The 21,676-nt window shown below is 37.0% G+C and overlaps 1 protein-coding gene across 1 annotated transcript in view; it reads left to right on the top strand.

The window, feature by feature from the left end:
• The first annotated feature begins 11,934 nt into the window (after positions 1–11,934).
• Positions 11,935–21,676, top strand: part of LOC106492369 (aldehyde oxidase-like) — a 42,809-nt gene continuing 33,067 nt past the window's right edge. Inside the window, 8 exon segments of the mRNA XM_013952170.2 lie at positions 11,935–11,994; positions 13,102–13,159; positions 15,849–15,945; positions 17,551–17,659; positions 18,178–18,304; positions 19,180–19,241; positions 19,956–20,036; positions 20,923–21,003. Coding sequence (XP_013807624.2) covers positions 11,935–11,994; positions 13,102–13,159; positions 15,849–15,945; positions 17,551–17,659; positions 18,178–18,304; positions 19,180–19,241; positions 19,956–20,036; positions 20,923–21,003 — 675 coding nt within the window.

The following is a 21,676-nucleotide window of genomic DNA, read 5'->3' as shown; positions in this document are numbered from 1 at the left end:
TTCATGTGTTGTTTATGTAGTTCATGCTAGGTTTGAATGACTCATTTCCTCTATGTATAATCTTGTATTTGTATTCTAAATGATCTCTTTTGAAAGAATGCGTATTTATAATTAATCTACATAATTATTCCCAGTAACTATTACAACTGCAAAAAAAATTAAACATATAACTATTCCTGGCTATATAACTTATTTTTTTTCAAAAAGTCAGGCGCTCCATTTTGAGAAAACATCTGAAAAATTTTTTAGGCTTATATAAACAATACAGCTTTTTAAGATATACTTGTAATCTGATATATTTATGTTATGGACCTGTGTTGTAATCTTGATAGCACCTTTTTTGTTGGCAACTTTAAAAAGCTTGAGTTTTCCATCTTGGTTTTGTATTTATCTGTAGAAATAGTATGCAAAATATATCTAGTATTTAGACAAACATAAGAACCTTCCAGTATCTTGATCCCCTTCATTGGCTCAGGCTCTTTCAGCTCTTTCTGTTCTTTGCATATGAGTGCGTCTTTCATCCGTTCATCATTGGAGGCAGAGAATGACAGTATTATTTCCTGGCAGTCTTTAGTAACTTCTCTGAAACTGCTTAAACTAAGACAAAAGAGATGTTCTTTTACATTATTTCTATTACTACAGCCACAGTGTCAGTTAAGCTGATTTTCTTTATAAATGGGGAAAAGCAATTCTTTAATCTTTTTATACTATCTTATGTTGTACAGATCAAGAGATATAGAGAATAGAATTCTCATTAAGAACCTTTTAGCAAAAGCAGATTTTACAGTGAGCTTTTGTAATTACACGAAAGAGAATAAAATACAATATCATAAAGGATAAATTTATAAATTCAGGTTTGGGTTAATTTTGTTTTCTGAATATGAAATGTGCGCTGGATGCAACAATAGATAGCTGCAAGATATTAAGCAGTTATTAATATTATAGTATAATAATGTAGCAGATATTAAGTAGTTGTTTAATTTACTTAATCTATTCAAAAAATAATAATTATTAAGCTATTTAATTAATTGATTGATTATTTTTTTAGATACAGAGTGGTGACTGCCCCAGATGGAATACAAATCTCTTCCATAAATGCGTGGGTACAAATAATCTTGTATTTACCAACAGTTGCTTCCAAATCAGGATCCAATCAGAGATTTTATTTTTTTTATTTCCACCTGTATTAAATTATTTTTTATGTATGGAGAAGCAATCTGGGCTGGATTTATGTTAATTCAACTCTTTAGCCATCCCATTTAAAAAATCAGTATTTTAAACCTGAATATATGTCTGAAGTATTTCATGCCAAGGTATTTAGAGCTGAAAGAGGAAAAAGTTCCTCTTTAAATTGTTTTCTCCTCTGTTTATTTGAGTAGAATTAAATCAGTCAAACAGTATATTGAAACTTAGTATGGTATTACTGCTGTGGGGAATTAATCTGTTGCTAAATGAATAGAAATGAAAGGAAGTATTGTCTGGATGAAGAAAATGTTTCTTCCTATCCTGTATGTATTTTTCATATTACTCTGTAAATTACACAGAAGCCGAACCTTCCACCTTGATTACAGAATTGAATCAACTGAGAATTTCCTGGATTAATTCCTGAAGTTAACACTTGTTTTCAGAATTGAAGAGTAATCACTTATTAAGGAGATAATTGTGAAAACCCTGATAAAGTACCATCTTTTGACATATGTCCATTGTCCAAATGGTTGACTTTAATGAATCTCCTTTCAAGAATTTAAGACAACTAAATCACAATAATTTTTGTTATAGACCCTATTAAAGTTTTAGTCCCAACTGTCCTCTTCCAGCTTCTCTCCACAAAATACTGTTGACATCTACAAATTCGCATAATGAATCACTGAATATGTTCTAACTCTCTATGTTAATTACCTAAAATTATTAATGTACATAAGTGTATGCAGAAATTGGGCATGGGGGCCATAATTTTAACTCTGTTGATTGGTTTTCTTCTCCGAGTCATTCAAACAACTCATTTGAAAAGCTACTCAACAGTGGAACACAGTTTCTTTATGATAACAATTTCTTTGCAGATGACATTTGTCAAAGAAAAGGTGGTTTATAAATAACAGTTAAAGTTAGTGTTCAGAAAATCCTTATTTGATAACAAAATTGTTATTAAAATAAACAAAGATGCATTGCTCAGTAAATAGCCAAAAGATTACAAATTGTGGAATATTTGTTGTTTTTTGTGTTGAAAAACATTTTGCAGTTTAGAACAGAAAACAAAACTTTTCCGTTCTTTTCTTAAGGTTTACCAGTGTTTTTTATCAGTGAAGATTTTTGATTCCAGCATCCAACCCAAGAACTTGTTTCCATCTAAATTATAAGTAAGAATTCAATTGTTACTTTTACATTCTGTAAATAATATAGAGAGTAAATCTAATGTGTGTGTTAGGGAATGTATCCTAAAAATCTGAAGAAGGTTTAGCGTCTTAAAGCCAAAAATGCAGAAAGCCAGATGTGCAGTTTATCATTCCTGATCTCGCAGTTGGAACAAGGCAGAGCAGAAATCCTTTGGTTTTAATAGCATTTTTCACATCTACAGAAGATTGCCTGTACATCTTAGATTGAAGGATCAAAAATACACTGAATGTTATACATATTTTCAAAAATCAAATATAAACTGGAATTCAAAAATCTTCTCTCTTAATTCCAATGCAGAATTTAATGCAAGTGTCACTTACATAATTACATTTCCACATTAATAGAGTACCCATTAAAATATTTTACTACCTTTATTATGACCTTTTTGAAAATCCTCTAGGCTTTAATATTCTCTTTTGTTTAAAGGCCTTTATACAGCTGAACAGTCTGTATATTAATAGCAGTACTTGCGTAAGTTAAAACAGCTGATACAATCTGTTTTTAAATTAATAAAATTCCAGGGTGGCAGTATTGTCTGAGCTCCATTCAAGAATCCACTCCTGTAAAGGTACAGTAAAAATTAATAATTCTATTATCTTTGATACAATTTTTCATATCAATGACAAAATTTTTTACTTAAAGAAATGTACACATGTTCATAATGAGATGCTAATTGTTAGTGTTAGGTTACTTAACTTGCAATTTGGTTCAGTTTAGTTTACTTCAACTTCATGCATTAACAGTGCAAAGAGTTCCATTATGCAGTTCCAGTTGTGCATAACCTTTCTTCAGTTTATTTTCTCTCCCATACAATCTTGTCAGTGTTTTCTTCAGCCACCTACTATTCCATCACTGCTGTATAGTAATTTAATTCATAAACATTAAATATTTTTGTTGTCACCAGAAACTGGCTGAAGATCAGCAGAAATCTACTGTAGTTTACAAAAGGGAAAAGAATTAACATGGATTCCCAAATCCCAAAGTTATTTTAATTGAACTGCTGGAGCTGGAAGTCATGTGCTGTGGATATGCAGACCTCAGGTGCTTCTTACTGTAGCAAATAGAATCAAGTCTTACACCAAAAAAACACAATTTCTGTCTCTTGGTTTATTGCTATGATAATCTCATTAAAAAAAAAAAAAAAAAGACATGATTATTAAATGTCTGTGACCTAGTTCCTGAAAAATATGTCTGGTTTCTTTGGCAAAAATTTGTATACATTTTAAGAAAATGGTTTTTCATTTTATATAAAGCACTTGTAAACAGAGAAGGTGATTTCACATACTCAAGTGAAAGAAATGGTATGACCATATATTAGGTGTAAATAAGTATTGTCAAAGCGTATTATACTGGTAAAGTAGTAATATTTGTTCTTAAGACACATACAACACAGACAACTATATATATGCTTGTCGCCTTAGGCACCATAGTCAATAGAAAGAAACAGTCAATTTTAGTGATTCATCTGATTTATTTTAAATGCCTACTTTATGATGAGCTGAACTATGCTGTAAAATTCCTGTTCTCTTCATCGATTATAAAAGGAGGATCAGGTAACTAGCTCACACTAGACTAGATGGCTAGTTTTTGTTAGATGTATTTCATCCAAAAAGTCATATAAAAAGAAATACTGATAAACTCTCTAAGAGATTTCTCTTTCTCTTCATTTTCTTCCATATACCAATGAGTTTTATTTCTTTAAAATGCAATCTATCCTTTTATCCAAATCACTTGGCTACAGAAATCTTATATTTAGTAACCACACTTGCACTGCCTTCCAAGCATTTTCATTCTTCAGCTTCTTTATATAAAGATTAAAACTACCAGTAAAGTTTTTTTTAAAGGTCTGTAATCGAGTTTCCTTCTTACTATTACTTATCACCAACATGGGAGTAGGGAGCATTTCTGGACCACTACTGAACACGAGAGAGCTAGATTTGTGGGCAGATTTGTTTATATATTAATATATTTGAAAAAGATTTGCTTCATGAGACATGTATGGAATCAGGATGTCTGATTCAGGAACTGCCTATCCAAACTGTAAATGACAACATCAGTGTTTTATGTAATAGCAAGGGAGAGCAAACCATGGGTCATCAGTTTTATTATCTTTGGGATGAGAAAATTCAATCTGCCTACACTGATAAAATATGAAAAAAGCAACTTGTAGCTTTGAAATAAGCTTAGAGTTTATGAATTATAGAAATGAATGTTTGTTAAAATTATCTAATTTGTTTTCTTCTAGAATCTACCTATTTACTATGACATGGCAAAAATGCATGATAGTCGTAGAAGGTTTTCAAATGAAGACACCAAACAGTTCACAGACATACCAGGTTAACCATACTGGCATGCAATAACCATGATTGCTGGCTGCTGCCTGCATCTTTTTGCTATAATTCTCTTGCTATTATATTTTCCACTTTTTAAATTTCTAACTACACAATAAAAGAAACACTGTCCAGTCATATACTGTCTGGGGGATCTAAAACTAGGTATTTGAAAGCAGGATGAATGAGAGCATACATCTGCTTTCACAGATGTATGTAGATTAAAGCTTCATTTATTTATTAATATTGCTATGATACTTCTGTTATTTCAAATATATTGCTGTTGGAGACGAGTATTAGATTTAATTAATGCTTTGATTATTTGTAGCATGGGAACAATCCTGACCAAAATATCTTATGCTTAATGGGAGAAAAGGAGATTACTAGAAATGAGGAAGTTCATGACATTTTTGAAAGGAAAGATCATCTGCTCTATTAGCATTAGAGATAGCATACAGACTTAGCACAAATATTAATTTATTTGAGTTTAATAATAAAGGAATCATCCAAGTGTCATTTAACTGCAGTCACTTCTGTTTATATTGTTTTTTTTATTATTATTTAGAAATGCGCTTACTTAATATGCTTTTAAGTACAAATAAGAAAACTTAACCTACCAGGTCATTAATGGGCACTAAATGGATATTACCATCTACATTCTCTCCTTACAGTTCTTTATGTACTCACATCCTCCTCCCATTTGCTTCTTTATGGAAACATCTCAGTGAATATACATAAAAAAAGGTTTACCTTTTAATCATGAAGATAGGAAAACTGAAAAATATCAAGACTCCTCCAAAATCTCTACTAGAGATAGAGGAAGATATTCCAGCATCCAGATTCTGATTCAGTTTCTTTCTTAGTAAGTAAATAACTATTCCCTGTTTTTGAGAAGTGATAATCCATTCAAAATAATTCAGATATATCACATTACCTGCTCCCTTTTCCTGTGAATTGCCAGAATTTCAGTCACACATTTTGGCAGAAAAATGAGTCATACAGGTCAAAATGTACTTCTGGATATAGTTTTCTGATGCGTCCATTTTGCATGTTTTGTTGAACTATAACATGAACAGAAGCACAAAAAGGCATTATTTACAAATATTTAAGTCATACCATAACTCTTTGTTATTGTTTTTTCACAAGTCTGTAGCCCCAGAGCAACTTTCCCAAGATCCTGTAGAACATTCCAACATGCATGAATTTGGAGTTAAGTCTTGCTGAGGTAGTTTATGTACAGAACATTCATTCCTAAATGGAAAGCTCATCCTAGCTGTGGCCACCAGTTCCAGAGCCCATGCAAAGATTGTGTATGTATATCAGTAAGGACAATAAGATGTGTTCACACGGAACCTTATAGAAAAAGAAAGTTTGCTTATTCCATTAGTGTGAAAAATCTTGCAGTAAGAAGCTTATCATCCAGGCACTGTGATCTGTATCTCAAAACAGAGTGTTAAAATTATTATTTTAGAATTTCAGGAACCATTTTTTTCCTTCTGAAACACAACTGTGTATGTTGCTACATCAGCAAGATCATTATGAAGAGATGCAGAAATGAATGGGAAAGTAGATTTTGTCCTGATTCAATATTATTTAAGAAAGAATTACACACAGGATATTTTACACAATTCTTTCCTCTAATTTTTTTTTGAAAAGTTTATATATTTTTTTAAATTAAAATATTTATGCTACTCTTCTCTGTATGTCACAGTCATTAGCTCTGTTATTAGAAATTCAAAGGAAATATTTGTTATACCTTGTATTCCCCTTGCTGGCACTGTAGAAGCAAAGCACAGCTTTTTATTTTATTTTTATTTTTTTTAATGATTGTTTCTCTCTGTTGCCCCTGGTTTGGAAGCTAGAAACAGAAGCCCATGCTGTATTTTCCCAAAGCTTTTAGAATTTTAGAATCATCTTTTTGGAGGTGGTCTTAATTATTTTTTCAATGAAAGTCCTGCTGTTACACACTGCCTTGGGCGCTCAGCAGATGTGTGCAAGTTATTTTAACTCTGGAATAATATTACTGTCACTACTAATTGTTTCTTCATTTTTTTTCAGCCTTACTGCTCTTGTTGCTAAATTTGATGTTTTATTCAAACAGAGAGAAAGTTTACTTTGTTATTATTCAGTTCTTTCAGATTCAGTTCTTTTATTTGTTCTGTAAACTGTAGCTCACTTTAGGCACTGCATAAAAAAAGCTAATTTACCTGTTGAATTGTGACTAAATGTGCTTCTTTTAGCAGATCAGCTGATATATTGTTGCCAGAATAATTGGTGGAAAACAGCTCAAGATATTCTGGACAAAAATGAATCTGTATCAGGCACTGGGATATAGACACTTTTTGCTGAGGATAAGGTATTTAATATTTTAGCTTACCACTAATAAGGATTTTGTTTGTTTTAAAATATGTAGGAAAATTAATTCAATAAAATGAAACAGGAAGAGGAAAAATTTTATGGGATGATTCTATAAACCCTTGCTTTCACCAGTAGCCTTTACAAATGCATATACCTTGACATTACTGAAAATTATTTTGTGAGTGCAAATTTTGCAAAATTTGCATTTGGCACTACTTTGTAGGATTTTATCAGAATTCAAAATTTCCATGGGAGATTTTATTGTTAGAAAGTGACAACAGTTCACATTGCTAATGTTTCTCAATGTTAATTTTGGAAATGCAGCTGATATTATTCATTCCTACTTTGATATAGATTAATTGGCTTTCTTGGTATTTAAATCCAATATTTAGGCAGAAAACACCAAAACACTCAGCTGCAACTTGGCTTTGTAGGAATGCATATATCCTTTAAAAAAAGTGTGAGGTGTGTCTTAAAATTTCAATATTCCTTTAAAAGACCAAATTTTGTGGTTAGTTTTAAATGTTAAGGAAAGCTGACTTGTAACTTCTGGGGGTTATACAGTTACACTAAAGAATATACCCTGGACTTCAGGAGAGCAAACTTTGGCCTCAAGAGCGGTGCATCCCTATGAGTAGGAAGTCAAGCAAAGGAGGTAGGAGACCTGCATGGATGAGCAAGGAGCTCCTGGCAAAACTCAACCAGAAGAAGGAAGTCTACAGAAAGTGGAAAGGGGGACAGGCCACTTGGGAGGAATATAGGAATGTTGTCAGAGTATGCAGGGATGTGACGAGGAAGGCTAAGGCCCGTTTGGAATTAAATCTGGCAAGAGATGTCAAGGAAAACAAGAAGGGCTTCTTCAAATACCTCAGTAGCAAGAGGAAGACTAGGGAAAATGTGGACCCTTTGCTGAATGGGGTGGGTGCCCTGGTGCCAAAGGATGCAGAGAAGGCAGTTACTGAATGCCGCCTTTGCTTCAGTCTTTACTGGTCAGGCCAGCCCTCAGGAACCCCAGACCCTGGAGGCAAGAGAGAAAGTCTGGAGAAAGGAAGACTTTCCCTTGGTGGAGGAGGGTCAGGTTAGAGATCATTTAAGCAAAATTGACACCCACAAATCCATGGACCCTGATGGGATGCACCCACGAGTGCTGAGGGAACTGGCAGACGTTATTGCTAAGCCAGTCTCCATCATCTTTGAAAGGTCATGGAGGACGGGAGAGGTGCCTGAGGACTGGAAGAAAGCCAGTGTCACCCCAGTCTTCAAAAAGGGCAAGAAGGAGGACCCAGGGAACTACAGGCCAGTCAGCCTCACCTCCATCCCTGGAAAGGTGATGGAGCAGCTCATGCTGGAGGCCATCTCCAAGCACGTGGAGGACAAGAAGGTGATTAGGAGTAGTCAGCATGGCTTCACCAAGGGGAAATCATGCTTAACCAATCTGATAGCCTTCTATGATGGAATGACTGGCTGGGTAGATGAGGGGAGAGCAGTGGATGTTGTCTACCTTGACTTCAGCAAGGTTTTTGACACTGTCTCCCATAACATCCTCACAGACAAGCTCAGGAAGTGTGGGCTAGATGAGTGGACAATGAGGTGGATTGAGAACTGGCTGAATGGCAGAGCTCAGAGTTGTGATCAGTGTGGCACAGAGTCTAGTTGGAGGCCTGTAGCTAGCGGCATCCCCCAGGGGTCAGTACTGGGTCCAGTCTTGTTCAACTTCTTCATCAGTGACCTGGATGAAGGGACAGAGTGCACCCTCAGCAAGTTTGCTGACGATACAAAACTGGGAGGAGTGGCAGATACACCAGAGGGCTGTGCTGCCATTCAGAGAGACCTGGACAGGCTGGAGAGCTGGGCGGAGAGGAACCTCATGAAGTTCAACAAAGGCAAGTGCAGGGTCCTGCACCTGGGGAGGAATAACCCCCTGCACCAGTGCAGGTTGGGGGCTGACCTGCTGGAAAGCAGCTCTGCTGAGAAGGACCTGGGAGTCCTGGTGGACAACAAGCTAGACATGAGCCAGCAATGTGCCCTTGTGGCCAAGATGGCCAATGGTATCATGGGGTGCATCAGGAAGAGCATTGCCAGCAGGTCGAGGGAGGTGATTCTCCCCCTCTACTCAGCCCTGGTGAGGCCCCATCTGGAGTACTGCGTCCAGTTCTGGGCTCCCCAGTACAAGAGGGATGTGGCACTGCTGGAGCAAGTCCAGCGAAGGGCCACAAAGATGATTAGGGGACTGGAGCATCTCTCTTATGAGGAAAGGCTGAGAGAGCTTGGCCTGTTTAGCCTGGAGAAGAGAAGGCTGAGAGGAGATCTTATTAATGTGTACAAGTATCTGAAGGGAGGGTGTCGAGAGGATGGGGCCAAACTCTTTTCAGTGGTGCCGAGCGACAGGACGTGAGGCAACGGACACAAACTGAAACACAGACAATTCTATCTGAACATGAGGAAAAACTTTTTCACTGTGAGGGTGACAGAGCACTGGAAGAGGTTGCCCAGAGAGGTTGTGGAGTCTCCTTCTCTGGAGATATTCAAAACGTGCCTGGATGCAATCCTGTGCAACGTGCTCTAGGTGACCCTGCTTGAGCAGGGGGGTTGGACTAGGTGATCTCCAGAGGTCCCTTCCAACCTCAGCGATTCTGTGATTCTGTGATTCTATAACTTACATTGAGTTCTCCCAGTTACATACTTACATACTTACATAAAAATACTTAATCTGTTTTCTTTTTCTGAGGAAAATACAGTGCAGTAAAAAGACAATATGAACATTTATTAATAAAAAAAATAGGTATATATTCACCAATTGGACTTTAATAATTCAAAAACTCTATAAAAGAAATATTACAATTGTAATATTATGCTGCAATTAAAATGCATATTCTTTTACATAAATCATATAAAATACTTCCGTACTTTTAAAGGAGTAAGCATGTCTTTTCTCATATGTTCTGATCACAGCATCCTGTCCATAATGATTTTTAGTAAGAAAAAAATTAAGTCTTGTAAGTCAGAGGCCTAGTAAATTAAAATTTTGTTGGTGAATATGCAGGAAAGGAATGATTTACCCACAGCATAAGTAATATTTCATTTTGCTAACTGTGAAGTAAGGCAGTAAATGTTGTTAAATACCATTTACTAGGATTGAAACATTATTTTGACTGCTACTTTATGGTGTGCCAGCTAGTTAGAACCGAAGTATATTTTGACTAAAAAAAAAACAACACAAGACAAAATTGTGCAAACACAGTTCCTTATATGAACTTTAATATCTTTGTCTGGGACTGTTTAGGAGGATGAATCTAGCAAATCCAACAAGTTAATAATTCAAAGAAATAACTAACTATAATATAACTGAACAATTACAGTACAGTAATAAATACAAACAGTTTTGGCATAATACACATATTTATAAGTATTTGGGGTGGTCTGATTACAGAGAGGTTACATTATTCAACAGTCTTTTGTTGTGCATATAAGGCTGAATACATTTTGTACTGCATTTAAAACCAAGACTTCATAAAATCCTTTGTTTTGTTTGAGAGATAATTTTCAAAATTGTTGTAATGATAATAGCTGAAAACTATGCCTCATGAATCAGAATATCCAGAGGATCAGTAAAAACTACACATTAAAGAAAATAAGATCACCATAAGAGTGCTTGTAAAGATTCAGTGTATTTGCCACATATGAGATGCTTTAAAACATCCAGTTTAGAATACATGAATATAAAAATATAGGTAGGGAGATTCAAGCCCATTATGTCATCTGAACATGGATCTCATGATTGATTTTTTTTTTCCTTTCTCTCCTGTTAGGGAGAAGTTCAATAAAGACTTCACTTATTCCCATCTATTCTACAGAAACTAGAATGCAGCATTGGGCCAAAATAGTAGTAAACATCACTTTACTACAATGAAACATAATTTTAAAGTGTTCTAGAAAAGATGTCCATGTCTACTAATAATAGATAATTCTTCTGTCACAGAAGAATCAGGACCCTCTCCTTCCTTGAAATCCCTGTGCTCTGTCTCTCTGGCTGAAGTAGCTAAATTTTCTTGAGAAATTTTGCTCTGTTGAAGTAGAAAAGATTCTGTTTAATAAAGATAAATCTACAAGAATCATCTCTCTCGTTATCTGAGCAATATCTAATTATCTGTCCTCACTCAGACCAGTACGCATATATATTGCAATGCTGAAGGACCCTGAACAGTTCAGATAAAACTAATTTGGCTGCCGTTTCAGCCATCCTCCCGTTGGTTCACAAGAGCATACTCTTGCTTTTGCCTAATGGGTATACTCTTCAAGTGGACTCCTTAAATTCAAAATCTAGGTCATTCCTGAGACATTACCTACATTGTTAATAAAACAAGAAGTCATCCAGTTGAAACCTGATGTCTTATAGCCTCTTTTGTCTCTTCCAGTTAAAAACTTCTTTTATAAATGACACCAACCTGTTTGAATTAATGAGGATCAAGTATTCCTGAGTCTGCATTTGAAATTTTCCTGAAATCACTGCAGAAGTTCATTTAAACTAAACATTGCATTTACTCATTGGGAAAACCCTCAGGACTCCCTCTCCCGAATTTTGTGGACCGGTGTCAGCTCCCTGCACTGCAGTTCTGCTTCTGAAGATGTCACCTGACGGTAAGCGCCCGAGGAACTGCAAACACGTGCAGCAGCGGAAGGGTTAACCAAGGGAGGCCGCGGTGTCCGCCATGGGCACGGCCTTGCCCTCCGCTCTCCAGTCGCTGGGGCTGAACGCCCAGCGCCAGGGCCTCGCCGGCAGTGCGCAGCGCCAGCTGCTCAGTTGCCTGGCGTTTCCTGTCAGTGTCGGTTCCGGGGTCAGCTGCAGCTCCCAATGTCTCTTCAGGAGGTAGCGGGGGCCAAGGAGCTGGTTTTCTATGTGAATGGGAGGAAGGTAAGTGCTGCAGGGAAGGTGCATGGAGAAAGAGGAGCTGCTGTTCCAGAAGTAGTCCCAAGGAGCGTGGGGGCACAGATAGCGTATGGTTTCCTCAGGCATGGGAGTATATTTCAAATACTCACATGAAGCCTCCATGAGCATTCCTTCCCTTTCTGCTTTCTTCTTGTTAAGAAGCAGAGTCAGTCTTGTAGTAGTGTTACTTTAGTTGGCTAATTCTTGGCTGCCCGCAATAGGTACAGTTTGAAAGGGGGAAGTAGCAGAGGAAGATGAATGTGCTTACAACATCCCTTTTTAGCTAGCTCTTCTGGGCTTGGGAAAAAGCATGTCAAAGTGAAAGTTCAGAATGGGCTTTCAACTGGATATCACATTTAGCTGGTGAGCAAACTAGTTTCTCATTCACAGATGTCTGGTTTCTCATCTTTGAGAAAAGATTTTCAGACACATATCTGAAAGTCAGTAAGACTCGGGTGCTGAACTCTGGGCTACAGGCCAACATTAAAGATGATACTGCAGGAGCAGAATTAAACTGCTTATTAATTCAATGCAGCCAAAAGGATTAGCTGACTCTGAACAACAGAATAAGAAATCCTCTAATCAAACAAGAATGTAGGCATTTCTTTTGCTCTGTGTTGGTATAGTCTGTTAAGGCAAGTGAATGTTTATATAAATCTAGAAGAAAAATGATACCTGCTGCTATCCTTACAGGCTTCCTCTAATGTTCATCCCAGTAGGTAAAAGTGTCTCTAAAATCTGCAAATCATTAATTCTTTATGCCCTGTCAGCTCTGTTGTAATAAAGCCTTGTTGCATTTTTATTTTTAGTGTGGTTCAAGACAAATTCCTTCAATATGACCTTTCACTGAGCAGGAGTTGTTTTTAGTAGTTGCAGGCTGTCCTGACACTTTCTTCCTGGAAGCATATCTGTTGGGGAAGGAATTTCTAGGAGGAGGCCGAACTCTCCAGTCTTTGGCAATTAGAATAGTTCTGTGAGAGGGAACCAGGGGAGGAGGAGGATTTTCTTCTGAGTTTGTGGTAATGTAGTCTGTATGCTGCGTGAAAAGTCTTGCTTTCTTAGTTAAAGCTTCAGTTTCCTTTCTTACTGCAGATAATAGAGAAAAATGCTGATCCTGAACAAATGCTGTTGTCTTATCTGCGGAAGAGACGTATCCTTTTCTTGTTTGTTCCTTTAAGCCACTCATATGAAAGCTTTATTCAAGCAAAATTCTCTTAAATTCTAGTTAAAAAGCAATTAACCAAGTTAAAGAAGTTGTGACTTCCTTAAGAAGATAAAACAACAGTATTAGATGATGTGTCCTCCTTAAGTGAAATCTCTTCAGTGAGCTGCTGTATTTTTAGCCTAGTTTCCTAAACAAACAAGAGTTACATAATCAGGCAGTATCTGTATGTGTGTGTGTATCTCTCTGTTCCTCCCCTACGAAAGAAACTTAAGAGTGTTTTGCCCAGTATGAATAAAATTTGACAGGGTAGGAGTCTCCAAGTTTTGTGAAAGTCTCTCACAGGAAAGGAGAGATACCTTGCCATGAGACTCTGAGTCTGCTGGAGTTTTGAGGTGATCTGCCTTTTTCTTGTGATAAGCACTCCAGGCAGGTTTACAAACTCAAAAAACAGCTTTTAATAGTAAATAAATATGAAAAAGTAAGTTTTTAAATCAGAGGAAAATAAAAAATTAATTAGGTAAGACAGAACAGAAATTGTAAGAGCTACAGCTCTCACCCTGCCCACTGTGTCTTTGTAGACAGGTTTCTTTCCTCCTGGCTTGGTTTCAGTCTATGGCTCAGTGATTTTCTGGGTTGAACCAAATTTTACACCACTTCCTCTGATCCACTTCTCTCTTTCTCTTTACCTTCTTTGCGTGTCTGCTCTCAAATGTTCTTAGCAGTTTTACAGGATCTGCTGTGCCACAAGCTTATTCCCAGTATTCATGAAGCTACTTGCATAATACTCTAAATATGGTATGTGTAGGAACTCGCAGCCAGGAGCAGGGAGCAAATGTGGGGAAAAGCAGAATCTCACCTATTTGGCAGCTTTCTAGGCTGTCTCATGAAAAGTACCCCCAGCGGGGAAGTCACATATACCACTGCTGTTGTTAGACACTAGAGAATTCACATAGGAGAGAGTATTTATACATGTCTCAAAGAAAGAAAAAGCTTAAGTTGAAACATCTTAATTACTGGTCAGTCATAAGCACAGTTTGGAGGAAAGTAGGTTGCTGAAGTTCTGGTGCTTACAAAATTATTCTTTAGTAGTTTGAACAACTTCAAACTCAAACTACAAAAAAAAAAATAGTTCAATACCAGCTCCATCACAAGAGATGCAACCTATTGGTTAAAATATATTGGTGAGTGAGATAATCTAGGTCCCACATCTAATTCTGTACTGACTTGCTCTGGCACCTCGAAAAATCATTTAATCTTTCTGTATCATTGTACCTTGCTTATAAAAAGAATGTAAAATTAACTTGTCTTTTAGAAGCTAGTTAGTGGTTTCACCATACAGTTTAAATGCCAGCTTAAAGTATTCCTGCCCTCTGCTGCTCGTGTCTGTGTGATGGTGTGCCATCGCCTCAGATGTGCCTGCACAACTCTTTCTGAGACCACTCTGTTAGCCAGACTGAGGAACTGATCCTTTTCTTAGTAAGCATCCAAAAATAGTTAAGCTAACATAGCTAAGGGGAGAGCTGACTTTGGTAAAGAGGAAAAAAAGGAGTGGCAGGGAACAAAGACAGGACAGGCATATCTTATGCTGATGTTGCCAAACTCTTCGTAGTGTGAAATGATTGTCTGAGTGATCCTGAGGAGCTTGAACATCTTCCAGTACTGTGTTTTATGATTGCAAGGTGCAATATAATACCTATCTACGCATCTTTTGGGGGAGGCTAAATGCTATAGGAATTGGAGCATTAGGCTACTATTAATAACTGAAAGGGCAACTGTGAAATAACAAATAAATAGAAGAGCAAGAAGGAAAGAAACTGCATCTTAAAATGTATTTGCTTTATCTGACAGAGTAGGGTGTCTGTGAAAGTGCTTTGTAATCAGAAAAAGTAGTAGAAATAAGAGCTAAAGGCAACACACTCCATCTCAAAGCCTTTCTGAAAGTGAAGAACGTTAACCCCAAAAGTAACAAACGTTTTTCTTTTGATGATGTGTGAAAAGAGAAAGGTCTTCTTGTCCCTCCATCATTCCCTGCTCCTGGCAGAGAACTCTTTCCTTACCTTGTGCCCGTCTTGGAGTTCCTCAGACCTTTCTGTGTACTAACCCCACTCAGACCATCAGAAAACTAACCTAGTTAAACTAGCTTAGTAAGTAAACTAACCTAGGAAAAACAGATGATGTTGGGAAGAGGAAGGTCAGAAGAAATAGGGAGTTAAGCATCTTCCTTTTGGTGGCTGTAAACCATTAAATCAGCTGTTTGTGGAATCACAGCCTCAAATTGGCCAATGTTGCAGTTTCATGGGAGTGAGCGCTGTGCTCCTAGAAATGTGATTTTGCCCATTATGTGTTTTTACCTTTCATATTTTCACTTTGAAAGCGATTTTTCGCTTCCGGGTTTCTGTCACAACTTACTCCTCCTCTTCAAAGTAAGTCAGAATCAAGTTTTCTATTTCCTTGATGGGAACACGATTTTGGTCACATCATTTCTTAACTTCAATCTCATTTTCACTGAAAATTTTTAATTCAACATAGAAAGGAGTCTTAGATATATGTGATTGTACCTAACCAGTTATATATTCCAAAAGTTCAGGAAAAAGGTGGTCCTCCAGCTTTGACAGAATAAAGGCCAAAACTGAAGCCTGATTTTTTTTTTTTTCCCTAATGGCAGCACTTTCAGTCCGTCTTACAGGAACTAAGTATGGCTGTGGAGGAGGTGGCTGTGGTGCCTGCACGGTGATGATATCAACTTATGAACCAGCTTCCAAGAAGATACGGTATTCTTAACAGAAAATTTGGAAAACTCTACACTGAATTTTATGACTGTAGATACCATTCCCAGATACAAAACTGTAAAAACAAAGTTGTAAAATCTGTACTTAATGGTAAAAGAATGCAAAGGTAGGGTCACTTTAAACCAAAAGAGAACACTGTACAAAATACTGTTTATTCAGCCATGTTATGGATTTGCTGAAATTCATGCTTAAATGTGTAATTTGCTCATATGCTAACAGCTCCTGTGAGGGCCTTTCTCTTCAGGAGGCATTCGTTTAACACCCTTCATGTTGCCCAGTGGAACTGAGCTTATACCTGCAGTTCTCTTGCGTGACTGACAGGAACATGGGACAACCAGAGGTTTGAGTTGGATCAACCTAGACCTTTTAATTTAATACTGAACACTCCCAAAAGAACCCTGAAGGACTTTGAAATTCAAAAAAATGAGTTTCATTAGGCTCAAAACTAGAATCATTTATTTTAAATTGAGGAAATTCCCAAGTGGTTATGTAAGACAAAATAGAAGTAAAATGGGTAATAAACAATTGTCGCACTCTGATCTTGCAGGCTTGGTTTCAGCCATCTCAGTGGCTTTCTGGGTCACAGCAAACCTGCGTCATCCTCTCTGGTTTCTAGGAAATTTGTTTCTGTCAGCTCAGAAACTTGGTTCTGGGGCTTATCTCCACTCCTCACAACAGTCTTTCAGTCTTTCTGCTGTGCTGCAGAGCTTCAGCTTCTTGCTGTGGGTTTTCACAGGACAGCAACATTGTCAAGAGCTGATGCTTTCTTACTGCGGTGTGTCAGTTACTGTTCGTATAGCAGGATTTCAACAGCCCCCCATCTCTTGAGGTCAGTGTTGGCTAGTCTCATGCATGGCTCTGTGAACAACTTTTAATTTTTTCACTTTTGATTTTCCATCAAAAATATGTGTTCATCAAAATGTTCAATGGGAATCTTTCATTGTCAATTGAGTACATTTTTAGGAAAAAGTCAAAATGTTCTTTTGACAATTGCATTACATTGGAATGCATTGCAAATGAAAATGTTTAGAGTTATTATAAAAGTTGAAAAGAATCAGCGTGACACTGTTGAAAAGAAACATATCAGCCACTGTAAAACAAAACATTTTATTGTTAATGATGAAAAGCTTCTCAAATTTTTCATTTTGGTATTTTGTCCCTATTTAGAATATTTTTTAACATGAGAATTTCCTTTGGATCAGGAATTCAGATTCCAAATTATCAGCAGTAGTTCTTCTTTACTTCCTGCAAAGGACTACACCAGCTCTCTCCTCCCCTTCATCCTCCTCCAAAGCACACTTACAAAGGTTGCTCATGGGCAAAAGAGATTAGAGGGCAACTGGAAGAAACAGATGTATTAAGGAAGATACAAACTCTCCAGAACTGTCAATATTATTTCCTCATAGATGCAGTTATTATACTGGGGACAAGGCACACTGCTAGTATGTAATCCCTCAATAAAACTTATTGTGGTCTTATTTCAAATGATGGTAATAACTGCTTTGTAAGTGAAAACTCTGTCATGATTTACCACAGCATAATATTCCACTATCTTTAAGCTCCCTGATTCTCCTTTATATTCCAAAGACATTATTCAGCAAATGCCTGTCTGCTTCCCATTTGCTCCTTGTACGGTACAGCAGTCACCACAGTGGAAGGTGTTGGAACTACAACAACCAGGGTTCATCCAGTTCAGGTGAGAACCCAGTGTCATTGTGTAACAGCATTACTGATTTCTTCCTCCATGTGGACTGGATTGAGTGGCAGTGCTTTAAGGGCACTGAGATTTCATATGCTGATTATTATCCCTGAATAACAAAAGACAAAGATACAGTTGATCAGGATGGATGAGACATGGCTCATGATGGATCTTGCTGTAGTGTTGACAGCCTGATCAAATAATTGGTACATAAGAGTTGGAGTGTATCAGTTCTGTGCTCCATTTGGGCAAATGATTTATCTGGACAGTGGCCCTTAACTGACGTTTTAGGATAGATAGATCCATAAAAGTCCACTGAAGGGTAATTAGCTTCCTTAATAAGATGTGCTTGGGCATTACACCCAAAATACTTATTCTTGTCTGAGACTGGCTTACCTAAAAGGTCTACATTACTATGAAGACAGCACTTATTATCACTTTTCTCATATCTGAGTGGGTTCATTAGGATTGTGATGCACGCTGGAATGAGGGCTACTTGTGGTTTTTAATTTCAGGAAAGGCTTGCCAAGTGCCATGGCTCCCAGTGTGGTTTCTGCACCCCTGGAATGGTGATGTCCATATACACTTTGCTAAGAAACCACCCAGAACCCACTTTGGAGCAGATAGCTGCAGCCCTGGCTGGTAAATATTGCCACTTTTAATTTGTAGATACGTCCTTAAACCATTTCTTCCTTCTGATACTCTGTGTATGTGAGTGCCAGTCTGTGTGAATACATATATGCATACATTTAAATTGTGCTTCCCCACAGAGCTGGTTTTGGTACTGTATACAAACCTTGTATTCCCTATCACTCCTGGAAAATGAAGCATGGAAATATGGACTGTTTCAGGGATACATGTTCAATACATCCCCATATACATCTTTTGAAGTATTATAAGTCAGATGTGCAAAAAATTAAAGCATATTGGAGAAGTAGCTGCATCTGAATATCTCTGAGATCCCATCACATCTGGAGTAGTGAATGTCATAAGCCTCACAGAAGAGCCCTTTTTGATAAGAATAAAACAGTCAAATAAGGGACAGTATCATGCAGACCCCCTTCACTAAGGATAAATGTGAATATTTATTGCAGGAAAAATAACCTTCTGTCATCTGTTGTGTTCTAGAATCATAGTAGAGCCAAAGGCATTTCCTGTTCCTATGAGATGAACTAGATGGAGGTATAATGCTATCCTCCCATGCTGTTAAAAATAAATTGGAGGGAGAAAAATGTTTTGAGTGGGTGAGGAATCTTCTACAATCCTGTATCTCCTGTATGCTGAGCTGTAGTCAGCCTTCCCTCTAATGCAGGTCTCAAGTATTTCATACTCCCCTTGAAACAATGTTTTTTTTCCTCAGAAGGTGCTGGATGTTAGGTCTTGTGACACTCTGCTCTTTATTGTCTTTCAGAGAGCTAACACTTAAGCTTCAAAAATAGAAGCCTTTTGTAAGGGCATGACATTAAAACCTGCACGTTTTAGAACGAAACTTTTTCTTACTCATTTCCTTTTTTCAGGGAACTTGTGCCGCTGTACTGGGTATAGACCGATCCTAGATGCCTGTAAAACCTTTTGTGAGGTAAGGATGATAGGAATACTAGATCATGCCTATTAGTACTCACCATATATTTATGAACTAATGTTTTTCCTATGGAGACAGGTGCATGAAGAGCATGACTTACTGTAAAATACAGTATCTGTATATCTACAGACCATCATCATTTTATATTAAGGTCATATCTTCCTTCTGTTAAGAGATGCAGGTTTTCTGTCCCTGTAACACAAATAAGGTGTTTAATGGCCTAACTCATAGAAAAAAACTGTGATTGACGCAAATGAAATTGGTGTCTAGCCTGGATTGCAAAGAGTAACCTGGAATAACTTCATGTGCTGTGTTGTGGATCAGCACTGGCATAAATAAGAGCAGAATTTGGATTTATGTTCTTTATCATGTAATACTATGTATCAGACCTGCAGTGGAAGAAATGAGAGAGTGAACTGTGGGTAAAACAAATAATTCGGACTGTCCTGTGTGTGCTCTCACAAGGCCAACTGTGTTTCATACAGTACATGTTGTATGTAGTATTTTGTATTAAGGACTTTAACATGATAATATTTTAAGATATTTTTTGAGTACCACTCCTTTAACACACAAATCCTTCCAACTTAGCTTATTATTAAGGTTCATCCGGAACTTTATTGAAATGTAAAGATAGATTCTTACTGGCTTAAGTGGATTTTAACGTACTGCCATTCTGGAAAGTATTTTGCTAATGGAATATTCCTATTTTAGGAATCAGTTTGCTGTCAAAGTAAAGCAAATGGAAAGTGTTGCTTGGATCAAGAAGATGATTTATTTGACAAGGGAGAAAAGGTGAGATTTTAAGTATTTTCACTCTATTTAAATATAAAACTTGCACAACAGAAAATATTGCATTGCTTATTTCTTGTAATTAAAATAAATGCAGTATATGTTGCCATTTTTATCCTTCACCTGTTTTGCCTTCTTCCATAATGTTACATTTTTAATCAGACATTGTATTATTTTTGTCAAGGAACTTGAAGATATTTCTAAAGTCTAAGGATTGTTTGTATATACTTGTATGAGGAGGAGATCATGTAGCAGATAGTTGGTAGAAGGTGGTTTGGATCTGCATACCTGAGACTCAAACAATTCTTCAAATTCAGGAATATTAACATTCTCATATTGTGATTACTGAATTATTGAGAAATCAGGACATATGTGGAACTATCTAAAATCAGCGATCAGTGATGATCTGAATGTAATCAATGACGATTTTTTAGGAGGCTCGCTGCTGGCTTGAGTCTGAAGAATGAAATACTGCTAAAATCAGTCATGATCTTATTTTTATATCTTATCCATGTGAATGTTTGACTTTGTTCTCAGTTTTCTTTTAATGATATCTGATCTACTTCTCTGCCTTTTGAGTACAGGTAGGTTGGAATGAAATGAGCTACTTCCTTATAATAGGACTATAGGAAGCTTGTAGTTAGTCTTTCAGTTACTTGCCTCTACACTCTCATTTCTATTAGAAGTGAGCTTTGAGAAACTGTGGTGAGACTGCTTCCCTCACCTCAGCACCTCCAACTGATGCATGGTATTTTAGCACCAAATCCAAAGGCTAATCAAATTATTAGCTTTCTACTGACTTCAGTGGGACCCTTACAAAAAAAATTTTTTTGTATGGAATTAAGGATGCAGAAAAAATTGTTCTTTACTTGTTTTCTATCTTTTTAAGGTTTGCACCAGACTCTTTTCAACAGATGAATTTCAGCCTCTAGATCCCACCCAGGAGCTTATATTTCCTCCAGAACTAATGGTAATTTGTATTGCTTTTAGACTATTCTTCAGCTTTACCTTTTCCTTAACAGTGGTCCCTAGTTCAGGGTTCGTTCTGAAGTCCTGCTTATTCATAAGAAGAAATGTTATAACATCTTTATATCAATCCAAAATGATACTCATTTTTTTCAGTGGGTTCGCTGAATAATCACTTATAAAAGATAATCATATTGAGAAAATGGAGTCACAGAGTTGAGCATGAGATGAGAAGACAGAGAAATAACCTAAAGTGAGTTTTCAGTGCAGCACCTGGAGATACAAATGCTTCTCCACAAACTGGATGGCAAACACTTTATAGCATTGGCAAAACAATGCAAGTCCCCATTTCGTGGCTTAAAAGTTTTGCTGAACTTTTCTCCCAAAATGTCAGCCTCAGACCAGACTGGGGTGCACTTAGCCCCAGTGATTAAAGTGTGACAAAGATATAAGTGGCTGAAATAAGGGTACTGGAAAGGAAAGTGTCAGGCATCCTTAATTATAGACAACAGTATTTGCTCTAGAAAGACTAAAATCTGTTTGCATTGCGTTGTTGTCAAGGTATAGATCTCGAAACAAAACTTCTCTATAACTAACTAGCTGCTTATGGAGAAAAGTTGAAAACTTTAGGTCAGGAGTTCCTGACTCTCTTATTTGTACCACCACTAGTTCACAAG

The sequence above is a fragment of the Apteryx mantelli genome, chromosome 6 (genome assembly GCF_036417845.1).
Source record: "Apteryx mantelli isolate bAptMan1 chromosome 6, bAptMan1.hap1, whole genome shotgun sequence".
Lineage (NCBI taxonomy): Eukaryota > Metazoa > Chordata > Aves > Apterygiformes > Apterygidae > Apteryx > Apteryx mantelli.
Note: the sequence above shows the minus strand (reverse complement) of the source record. Positions and strands in the feature narration are given on the sequence as shown.